At 36.3% G+C, this 12,082-nt stretch overlaps 1 protein-coding gene across 6 annotated transcripts in view; it reads left to right on the top strand.

Annotated features, from left to right (window-relative positions):
- Window positions 1–12,082, top strand: part of ARHGAP32 (Rho GTPase activating protein 32) — a 281,739-nt gene that overhangs the window by 258,334 nt on the left and 11,323 nt on the right. For all 6 annotated transcript variants that reach the window (XM_032868916.1, XM_032868914.1, XM_032868913.1 and 3 more), the window contains 3 exons: window positions 4,397–4,504; window positions 4,784–4,929; window positions 5,505–5,700. In XM_032868916.1, coding sequence (XP_032724807.1) covers window positions 4,397–4,504; window positions 4,784–4,929; window positions 5,505–5,700 — 450 coding nt within the window. The remainder of the gene's footprint in view (window positions 1–4,396; window positions 4,505–4,783; window positions 4,930–5,504; window positions 5,701–12,082) is intronic.

Here is a 12,082-nt window from a genome sequence, read left to right as displayed (position 1 = left end):
TCTTTGATTTCTTACCTTCTCTTTGTCAGTGTCCATGTACAGATTTCCTCCAGGCCATTTTTTTTTTTAAGATTTTATTTATTTATTTGACAGAGAGAGAAATCACAAGTAGGCAGAGAAGCAGGCAGAGAGAGGAGGGGAAGCAGGCTCCCTGCTGAGCAGAGAGCCCGATGTGGGGCTTGATCCCAGGACTCTGGGATCATGACCTGAGCCAAAGGCAGAGGCTTAACCCACTTAGCCACCCAGGCGCCCCCAGGCCATTTCTTGATTTAAAAGAAAATGATTTCCAAGAACTCCCATTTTATTCTTCTGAATGCTCCTACTTTATAGCATCCTTCTCTTACCTCATGGATATAATCTGTTCTATGAGAATATTACTAGTAATTGTAGGTTTTGTTTTAAATTGTTTTCTGCTTATCATAGAATTTGTTCCTTCCTCATTTGGTGGCTCACCTTTATCAAGACTGCAAAATATTCAGCAGATTTTGTGGAAGCGAGAAATAAAAATTCTTTTTTAAAAAGTCATATTTTACAAGTGCAATAGCATTTAACTTCATTGTGAATTAAAATAATCTTGCATACACAGATTAACACTTAAAATTGGCTTTAGGTAAGCTTAAAATTTAAATCATATTTAGTCAAAATGGTTTCAGGAGAGAAACCTATAGGCAAAACAACTTATAGTGTCTTAGACACCAATCAGGACATTTTACAGAGGGAACCAAGACTATTGGTTAATATTGTGGGTGAATTAAGAGAAATTCAGTAAGAAGAGATATATATGGAGAGAGTATAAATGCATGTGTGTTTGTATGTGTGTGGGTGTGTATGTAATAGAGAGTATGTATGTGTATATATCTTGTATGTATATGTTTCTCATATGGTAAAGTACATACGTCTCCTATATATTTTATATTTTATATAAACAAATCTCCCAACACATGTTTTATTTATATCTCTTTTCCCCTGTTGTGTAGTACATTTATGTTACCTGATATATAATGTCTGTGTATTATAGGTATTATAATGTAGGGACTTTGGAGCCAAATTATCTCTATGAGCTATGTGACCTTGTGACCTTAGGCAAGTCTCTTTGCCTCTTGGCCTCAGTTTCATTGTTTTGAAAATAGAGACTACTGGTACTTTTCTATTAGGATTATTATGAATATCAAAAGAATAGCTCTTAGAGCAAGGCCTGTTCTATAAGTGCTTTTCATATGAGTTAATCACCTCTTTTACTATTGTCATGTATATCTATGCATTTACTTTTTTGTTTTATTTATAGTGTGAATGTATAAATGTCTGTGTGTATATATACTTACATACATATATATCTCCTATAGAAGCAAGAAAATATTATTTTTAATCATGTCTAAATACAGTATTGATAGCATTTAACTTCATTATGAATTAAAATAACCTTGCATAAACATTGGCTTTCAGAAAGCTTACAGTATATATTGATACATATAACTTTTCTGTTATATTACAGTTATCTTCTTTAACTACATTCATATTTTTCCTGTATCATATATGTTCTCCCTTATTATATAAATATAGATATTTCTCAATAATATATAGATATTTCCTTTACTAATTACATATGTAGCTTCCTTACTATTTATCTATTTAATCTTGAACATTATATACCTTTGCCTGCTATTTATTATATATTGTATATCCTACTATATATCCTACTATATGTTCTCACTGTCTCTATGTTTATGTAGATATATATATAGTATTGCCTACTTTATGTATAATCCCTCTAAAACACAAGCTCCTTGAGGTCATGAATTTTGTCTTGTTCATTACTGTATTCTCAGAATAGAACCTTGCACATAGTAAATGTTCAACAATATATATTGCATATACATTTTATATATTTTATGCACCATATACTTTATAGCTTGCTGATATTATCTTCTGTATTCCTAATATATATTACCTACAGCACATGCCCACATGTTTTATATGTATTGTTTCCTATAAATGTATCTCCTACTCTGTATTATATAAAATTCATTTTGATGTATCTCCTGCTATATGTTTTTATATCCTAGTTTCTTCTACATAATTTGAGTGTTAATCTCCTTTAATATATCTCTTTCCATCCTGATTTTTAAGATATTAATATTCACATTTCCTAGTTCCTCAGATGTTCTTGAAAAAACATAATTTTTAATCATGTTCTCTTATGTGAATGGGCTATATGTTATTTAACCTTTCCCTAATTTGCTTGTTTTGTTTCTTAAACCCCACATATGAGTGAAATCATATATTACTTGTCTTTCTCTGACTTATTTCACCTAGACTTTTACTCTTTAGCTCCATTCATATTGTTGCAAATGGCAAGATTTCATTCTTTTTATAGATGAATAGTATTCCAGTGAATGTGTACACCACCTTTTCTTTGTCTGTTCATCCACTGATGGACACTCGAGCTGCTTCCGTAGTTTGGCTCTGGTAAATGATGCTGTAATAAACATAGGGGTACATGTATCCCTTTGAATTAGTGCTTTTGTATTTTGGGACAAATAGCCAGTAGTTTCATTATTGGACTGTAAGGTGGCTCTATTTTTAATTTTTTGAGGAACCTCCGTACTCTTTTCCACATTGGCTGCACCAGTTTGTATTCTGTGGTGGGTTATTTTCCTCTCTCAGTTTTGAACATGACTCTGAGGACCATCCATTTACATGAATCTTTTTGGAAATCTAGATTTTTTTTTTTTGAATGAAGACCTGAAAATTCAATTCTTAGAAGTCAGAAGGTACTAAATTTTTTTCCCCCAATATACAGCAATTTTCAAATTGTATTCTATGAAGATTTTTGCAGCTTGTACTCTGCTGACTATTAAAATGCTCATTTCATGGGACTCCGACTAAAATTCCCCATGAGCTTTTAAAAAACATTTTTACAAACAGATAATGTGAATAAAATGCTATCTTTGCTTGTTTTGATTTGCATTTCTTCTAAAACATATTTCTGAAGTACTTAAATATTTCCCTTCCTTCATCTACCCCCCACTCAAAATAATAAAATTTTACATGTTTCCTAAACACATTTCTCAAGCTTCCCACCTTAACATTGTCTCCAGACCAGCCTCATTTCTGTCTGTCTGTCTTTTGTATCTGCGTATGTATAGGAGGGACCAAGAAGTACCGTTTGTACTGTAGAGCAGCTGCAGTAGATGATACTGAATGAGAGACTGGGGAGCCAAGCTGACCTTGATTTGAGACAGAACCTGAGCACGCCTCGGCTTTCTCCTCCATAGTCTGGGAGGTGGTAGCACTGGGCAGGTCAGGCTGCTGTGGGAATTCACTGAGATTCCTGCAGAAAGCCTCTTGAGCAGTGCTGCTAGCTGCGGTCTGCTTTTTCTTCTCAGATTCACCATGGGCTCATCTTGGTCTTTGAGGCTCATATGCTGACCTCAATTGAACTTTCATTACTGTTGCAAATAACGGTCTCAAATTTCTGTCCCCTATACATTGTCTTTAATAGTTTCAATCCCTGTACAAGTAGGTGGGGACACTTTGAGAGATGTAGGAGCTGCTAGGTAATACCTCTGTGTGTTTATCTGATTTAACTTTCGTTTAAGCTGATCATGCCTTCTTTCCAAAAATGTTCTGCCCTGTTACTTAATATCCACCCCCCCATATATAAGTGTATATGTGTATATGTGTGTATATGTGTATACATGCATATATGTATATGTGTGTATATGTATATGTATATATGTGTGTGTATATGTGTGTATGTGTATGTGTGTATGTATAAATATATGTGCATGTGTATATGTGGGTATGTGTATATATGTGTATATGTATATATGTATATATAGTTGCTCAACTCTTCTCTCCCCTTGGTGCCCACTGCAATTTTTCTTTTAATCTTTTAGGCCTATGAAATACTGGTTCCTTTTATAAAAGAAAAGTTTAAATCCTTTCCTGTTATTGTAGCTGCTACAAGTAGAATAACATAACTTCATGATATCATTTGTTTAGGAACTAGTTTTTATGGAAGATTTACTTTACTGGTATCTTTGAAACTAGATGTCTGACAGCCAGGAGCAAATACTTCTAAAGATTTTTAAAAACTAAGGCCATTTTCTTGGAACCAGTCCTGTCAGAAGTGTTAATTTCTTACTGTGTCTACCTTAGATTTTTTTTCTTATACTCTGGAGATGTGATTACTATATATAGAATATAGGATTCGTAATATTCTCCTGACACTTCTGTGGCAATCATATTCAGACCTAAGAAGCAACAAAAAATTCTGTGGGAGTTTGTATGGTTTCCTTTTCTATTTTTCTGTTGAAATCTTAAAAATTAATTAGTAGGGCTTTTATGCCCTATACTGTTTCTTTTCATTAATATGTTACATTGCATTTTCCAGAACGCTGGAGTTCCTGATGAGACACTTGTCTCTTCTAGCTGATTATTGTTCCATCACAAATATGCATGCAAAAAACCTAGCAATTGTTTGGGCTCCAAACCTGCTAAGGTAAGTTGCATTTGACTTATGACCTTAAGTAGAACTAGTCATCTTAAATCAAAGTCTAATTTGTCAGTGTTCCTTGAGGACAGTTTTTAAAAGTAAAATTCATCTGCCATTTTTATGAGCATCTCCCTGAAAGAGGCAAGTGGGGTTTAGCCACACTATTAAAGTATGCTTTCTTCCTCTGGTCTGTTTGTGGTTTACACGTTTAAAAAAAATAATAATAATGCCCTTTAAAGCTGCTGTCTTTGGGATTCTCTGATGGTAATGTTGGTTCTCCCACAGATCAAAACAGATAGAATCTGCCTGCTTCAGTGGAACAGCAGCGTTCATGGAAGTGAGAATTCAGTCTGTAGTGGTTGAATTCATCCTGAATCATGTAGACGTCCTCTTCAGTGGGAAAATCAGTGCCGTCATTCAGGACGGGGCAGGTATGGCTCTCACAGATTTTGTTTATGAGGAACAGGGATAAACTTCCAAAGGCATGGAAAACTGCATTTCTCATCTCAGTTGAATAAATCTGTCTTTGGTAGAAAGCAGGTAATTTATGTCCACTTCTCAAAATGCATGGTTTAATAGTTACTTTGTGGGTGTTCAGTATTTAATGAATACTGCATTAGTCCTATTATGATCTAAGTTTATGACACATTTAAAAATACCCCGTGCCACCTATTACTGATGCATATAAAGTTATATAATATGGAACAGTGAAAGAAAATTTTTTTTTCCAAATCTAAGATATCTGAGTGATACCAGGCCTTGCTTGGTATCTTTTAAGAAAGGAAAATAGTTATTACCTAAGGAATTTATATTTATATATGTGTCATTGTTAACATCCTGGTGTGTATCCTTCTTTTCCTCATCCATTATAAACCCCTGTTGTTTTTGCCATTTAAATAAAAGAGCAGAGATAGGTAGACAGATGGAGATTGATGCACACACACTCACATTTTTTACCTATGCCAAAAATCTTGACTCTTTTCATCGCTTTTCTTTCTTTCCAAAGCTTCTCTCTCAAGACCCAAGTCATTGCTGGTCTCCTCTCCATCCACCAAGCTGCTAACATTGGAGGAAGCCCAGGCACGAACGCAAGCTCAGGTCAACTCTCCAATTGTGACTGAAAATAAATATATTGAAGTCGGAGAAGGACCTGCTGCACTTCAGGGGAAGTTTCATACCATAATTGAGTTCCCACTTGAAAGGTAAAATTCATTAAATCCTCTTCAGTGATGTGATTTTCATAGTCCAGTGTTCTTTTTTTTTTTTTTTTTACGGTTGTGTTCTAATACTACTATATTGATTTTGGGCTAGTCCCAGAAAAACTCATTCATTTGATTATAGATGATAACTCATAGGGAGTGATACAAATGATTTTCAAAAAGCATTATAGCAGCATGTCATTTTTTTTTTAAGATTTTATTTATTTATTTGACAGACAGAGATCACAAGTAGGCAGAGAGGCAGGCAGAGCGAGAGGAAGGGAAGCAGGCTCCCTGCTGAGCAGAGAGCCCGATGCGGGGCTCGATCCCAGGACCCTGAGATCATGACCTGAGTCGAAGGCAGAGGCTTAACCCACTGAGCCACCCATGTGCCCCGCAGCATGTCATTTTTAAAGAAGATGAAATTTATCAGAGAGGTCAGATTGTTGGGCAAAATAATACACTTCCACCATATAGGATGTAGGATGTGCTTTTCTCTCTGAGATATGTTGTCTAGAAATTTATTTACAAATAAGCTGGGGGCATCCAGGTGGCTCATTTGGTTAAACATCTGACTTCAACTCAGGTCATGATCTCGGGGTCCTGGGATCAAGTCTTGTGTTAGGCTCCACACTCATCTGGGAGTCTGCTTGTCCCTCTATCCCTCCCTTGCTCATACTTTCTCTTTCTCTCTCTCTCTCTCTCTCTCTCTCTCTCATTCAAAGAAAAAAAGAAATGGATTGGAATAACTTACTCGGGAAATAAAGAATGGACAATGACTTGTTTGACATTGGCTCCATATTAAGTTTAGAATAGACTAATGCTTCTCATAGTGCTATCTCCCAACCAGCATCAAGAGATGAATGAAAACTATTCCTGTGTTGTGTGTGTCTACCACATCTTTATGCATTCATCTCTCTTTTTTTTTTTTAAAGATTTTATTTATTTGCTTGACTGAGATCACAAGCAGGCAGAGAGAGAGAGGGAAGCAGACTCCCTGCTGAGCAGAGAGCCCAATGCAGGCCTCGATCCCAGGACTGTGGGATCATGACCTGAACTGAAGGCAGAGGCTTAACCCACTGAGCCACCCAGGCACCCCTATGCATTCCTCTCTTGATGGACACTTAGGTTACTTCCATATCTTGGCTATTATAAATAAAGCTGCAGTGAACATATACTTTTCAAATTAATGTTTTTGCCTTGTTTGGATAAATACCCAGAAGTGGAACTACTGGATCATATCCTAGTTCTATTTTTAATTTTTTGAGGAACCTCCACACTATTTTCCCTAGTGGCTGCACAAATTGATGTTCCCACCAGCAGCACATGAGGGTTTCCTTTTCTCCACTGCCTTACCAACACTTGTTATTTCTTCTCTTTTTTCATTTTAGCCATTCTGACTGCTATGAGGTGGTATCTCATTGTAGTTTTAATTTGCTTTTCCATGATGATGAGTGATGCTGAGCATCTTTTCATGTGTCTTTTGGCCATCTGGATGTCTTTTTTGGAAAAATGTCTGTTAAGGTCCTCTGCCTCAATCAGATTATCTTTTTGGTGTTGAATTGTGTGAGTTTTTATATATTTTGGATATTAATCCTTTATTGGCTATGTCTTTTGCAAATATCTTCTCCCATTCAGTAGGTTATCTTTTGTTTCATATATGGCTTTGTTGTGCAACTTTTTGTTTGATGTAGTCGCAATTGCTTATTTTTGCTTTTCATGCCCTTCCCTGAGGAAACAGATTCAGAAGAATATTGCTAAGGCCTATGTCCAAGAATTACTTCATATATTTTCTTTTAGGAGTTTTGTGGTTTCAGGCCTTACCTTTAGGTCTTTATTCTGAGTTTATTTTGTGTATGGTGTAAGAAAGTGATCTAGTTTCTGTATTTTACATGTAGCTGTCCAGTTTTCCCAACACATTTGTTGAAGAAACTCTCTTTTCCTTGTTGCATGTTCTTGCCACCTTTGTCATAGATGAATTGACTATAGAAGCATTAGTTTATTTCTAGGGCATCTTCTGTTCTGTTAAACTATGTTTCTTTTGATGCCAGTGCCATCCAGTTTCATCTACAGCGTGGTTCGACATCTGGGAGTGCCATACCTCCATCTTTGTTCTTTCTCAAGATTGTTGTGGCTGGTCAGGGTATTTTTGATTCCTTACAAAGTTTAAGATTTTTTTTTCTAGTTCTATGAAAAATACTATGATAAGGATTGCATTGAGTCTGTAGATTGCTCTAGGTAGTGTGGACATTTTAACAGTACTAATTCTTTCAATCATAAACATGGTGTATCTTTCCCTTTATATGTCATCTTTAATTTCTTTCACTAATGACTTATAATTTCCAGGATACAGGTGTTTCATGCCCTTGGTAAATTTATTCCTAGATATTTTATTCTTTTCGATGCAATTGTAAATGGGATTGCTTTCTTAATTTTTCTGCCAGATGTGTTAGTAGAGTAAAAAATGCCAAGTATTTCTGTATATTAATTTTGTGTCTGCAGCTTGCTATATTCATTCATTAGTTCTACTAGTTTTTTGGTGGAATCTAGGATTTTCTATACATAGTGTCATGTTGTCTACAAATAGTGACAGCTTTACTACTTCTTTGCCAATTCGGATGCCTACTATTTCTTTTTTCTTTTCTTTCTTTCCTTTTCTTTTTTGTCTGATTGCTGTAGTTAGCACTTCAGTACTATGTTGAAAGAAGATGGCAGGAGCGCGTCCTTGTCTTGTTCTGACCTTAGAGGACACCTTTTTACCCCTTTACCGTTGACTGTGATGTTATCTGTGTGTTTGCCATATATGGCCTTTATTATGATGAGGTATGTTCCCTCTCAACCCACTTTCTTGAGAGCTTTTATTGCGAACAGATGTGGAATTTTGTCAAATGCTTTTTCTCATCTGTTGAGATGTTCCTATGATTTTTATTCTTCATTTTGTTAATGGGGTGGACCATGCTGATTGATTTGCAGATATTGAACCATCCTCCCATCCCTAAAGTAAATCTCACTTGATCTTGGTAAATGATCCTTTTTCTTGGTAATGATCCATTGATTTCAATGTTGTTGAACTCAATTTGCTAATATTTTATTGAGGGTTTTGCTTCCATGGTCATCAGGAATATGGGTCTATAGTTTTCTTTGTTTTGTAGTATCTTCCTTTGATTTTAGTGTCAAGGTAATGCTGGCCTTGAAGAAGAGATTTGGAAACATTCCTTCCTTATTTAATTTTTTGGAATAGTTTGAGAAGGATAGGTAGTAGGTATTTCTTGATTTCTTTGATCAAAGATTTGTTCTTTAATGTAAATGGAGTGAAAGTCCCTTACTGTTGTATTACTGTCAATTTCTCCCTTTGTGTCTGTTAATATTTGCTTACAGGTGTTCCTTTATTGGATTCATAGCTGCTTACAGTTGTTACAGCATGTAGTTGGGTTGGTTCTTTTTTATTATGTAATACCCTCTTTGTCTCTTGTTATCTCTTGTTACAATCTTTGTTTTAAGGTCTGTTTTGACTGATGTAGGTGTTGCTATCCCAGCTTTTTTTTTTTTTTTGCTTCCATTTGCATGGGATATTTCTTTCCATTTTTTCACTTTAAGTCTGTATGTGTCTTACATGTGAAGTGACTGTCTTGTAGGTCATGTTGTTTTATCCAGTCACCCTATGACTTTTGATTGGAGCATTTAGTCTATTAACGTTTAAAGCAGTTATTGGTAAGTATGTACTTACTGCCATTTTATTGTTTCCTGGTTATTTTTGTAGTTCTGTTTCTTTGTTCTTCTCTTGCTCTTTTTTCTTGTGATTTAATGACTTTCTTTAGTGCTATGCTTGGATTCTTTTCTCTTTTGTGTGTGTGTAGTTATTACAGGATTTTGGTTTGTAATCAGTGTGAGGTTCATAAATAATATCCTATGTATATAGCAGTTTATATTGAGTTGATGATCACTTAAGTTCAAATGCATTCTAAAAACACTGTTTTTACTCTCTCCTCTCCGTTTTATGTATATGGATGGCATCATATCTTACTTCTTTTTATTTGTGAGTCCCTTAAGTGAGTTTTAAGGTATAGCTGATTTTACTCTTTTTTTTAACCTTCATACTAGTTTTATTTTTTTTTAAGATTTTATTTATTTATTTGAGAACATGAAAGAGAAAGCATACAAGCAGGGGAGAGGCAGAGCAGGAGGGAGAAACAGACTCCCCACTGAGCAGGGAGCCTGATGTGGGACTTGATCCCAAGACCCTGGGATCATGACCTAAGCCAAAGGTAAATGATTAACTGACTGAGCCACCCAGGCACCACATACTAGCTTTATAAATGATTGATCTACTATCTTTGTTTGCTTTTACCCATGGTATTTTTTCCTTTAAGAGTTTCTGTTCTAATTATGGCCTTTTCTACTCAAAAAAGTCCCTTTATCATTTCTTGTGGAGCCGGTTTAGTGATGAATTCTTAGAACTTTTGTTTGTCTGGGAAACTCTTTATCTCTCCTTTGGTTCTGAATGATAGCGTTGCCAGGTAGAATATTTTTGGCCATAGATTTTTTTCCTTTTAGCACATTGAATATATCATTTCACTTCTTTCTGGCCTGAAAAGTGTCTGCTAAAAAAACAGCTGATAGCCTTTTGGGGTTTTCCTGGTATGTAACTATTTGTTTTTCTCTTGCTGCTTTTAAAATTCTCTCCTTATTTTTAATTTTTCATGTTTTAATTATCATGTGTCTTGGGGTGGACCACCCTGGGTTCATCTTTTAGGGGGCTTTTTATGCTTCCCGGATCACCTCTATATCTGTTTTATTCCCTGGGTTAGGGAAGTTTTCAGCTATTATTTCTTCAAATAAGTTTTCTGCCCCTTACCCTTTTTCTCCTTTTGGGACTCCCATAATGCAAATGTTAGCATGCTCAATGTTTCCCAGAGGGCCCTTTCCCTACCATCATTTCTTAACATTCTTTTTTTCTTTTATTTCTTTTTGGCTTAGGTGCTTTCTACTCCCCTGTCCTCCAGATTGCTTATCCATTCTTCTGCATATTCTGATCTGTTGATTCCCTCTAGTGTATTTTTCACTTCAGTTATTGTTTTTCAGCTCTGTTGATTCTTTTGAAAATTTTTTCTCTCTTTGTTGAAGCTCTCACTGAGTCCATCCGTTCTCCTTTGAAGTCCCGTGAGTGTCTTTGACCATTACTTTGAACAGGCAAATTGCTTATCAGGCAAATTGCCTATCTCTGTTTTGTTTAGTTCTTTTTCTGAGGCTTTGTTCTGTTATCTTATTTGGAACATATTTCTCCATCTCTTCATTTTTCTTTCTGTGTATTAGTCAGCTATGTCTCCTGGTCTTAAAGTGGTGGCTTTTTTAGAGGAAGGTTTTGTGGGGCCCAGTAGTGCAGTCCCTCCTGGTCATCAGAACCAGGTGCTCCTGGGGTGTTCCCTGTGTGGGCTGTGTGTGCTCTCCTGTTGTAACTGGGCTGGACTGCTGTGGGTGTGCTGGTGGGTGGGTATGGCTCTCAGTCCCACTGCCTGCAGTGACCAGCCATGGCCACTCTGGGCACACTGGTGGGCATAGCTGGACTTGAGTGCAGTCGTCTGAGAGGCCTGGCTTTGGCTGCTGCAGGGTTGCTGGTGGGTGGGGACTGCATGGTGTGCTGGTGTGCTGCTGGGCAGGGCTGCCACCTTCCCTCCCTGGGGCAGGAGTTGCCTTGAATGGGCTCCATCCTGACCAAGGCTGCCTACTAGGTGTGGCAGGAACCACTTTGGAGGGGCGCTTGCAGGGACAGGTGGGTTGAGTGGGGCTGGTCTGAGGGGAACGCTGGCATGGGCCAAATGGTGCTAGCAAGGTAGATAGATGGTGTCAGAACTGGCTTCTGCCGGTGTTGGGCCAGCTCGGCTGAAGGAGGGCAAGAAAGTTGATGCCTACCAGCATTTCAGTGATTTCTTCAAAAATTTCTTTATAGGGTAGCAGTCAAGAGAGCAGATATTTGGATATGTATATAACTGGGTTCCAACCCTGACTCCATCATTTACTAGTTTTATAACATTAAGGAAGTTACTTAAACTTAGTGTCATAATTTCCTCGGCTATAACCTGAGAATAATAGTACCTACCTTGTACAGTTTTTATTTTAAATGAGCTACTACATAAGACATCACAGTGCCTGGAATTCAATTTATGTTAATTATTATTTGTAATACTTTTCTTCCTTTTTGGTTTAATTCTGTTTACTCACACAAAAAACTGTTTTCTTTAACTCTTTTATTTTGGAGTTTTAATAATTCCTACTTCTAAATATTTCTTATTCTTACTTATTTCACTGATTGTGAGGTTAGATATAAATATAAAAATCTGTATAAAAATTATCTTTGTGACTAGCTATTAATACTCAAATCTATACA

This window comes from Lontra canadensis, unplaced genomic scaffold, assembly GCF_010015895.1.
Source record: "Lontra canadensis isolate GAN:19392208 unplaced genomic scaffold, GSC_riverotter_1.0 scaffold36, whole genome shotgun sequence".
In the NCBI taxonomy this organism is placed as follows: domain Eukaryota; kingdom Metazoa; phylum Chordata; class Mammalia; order Carnivora; family Mustelidae; genus Lontra; species Lontra canadensis.
Note: the sequence above shows the minus strand (reverse complement) of the source record. Positions and strands in the feature narration are given on the sequence as shown.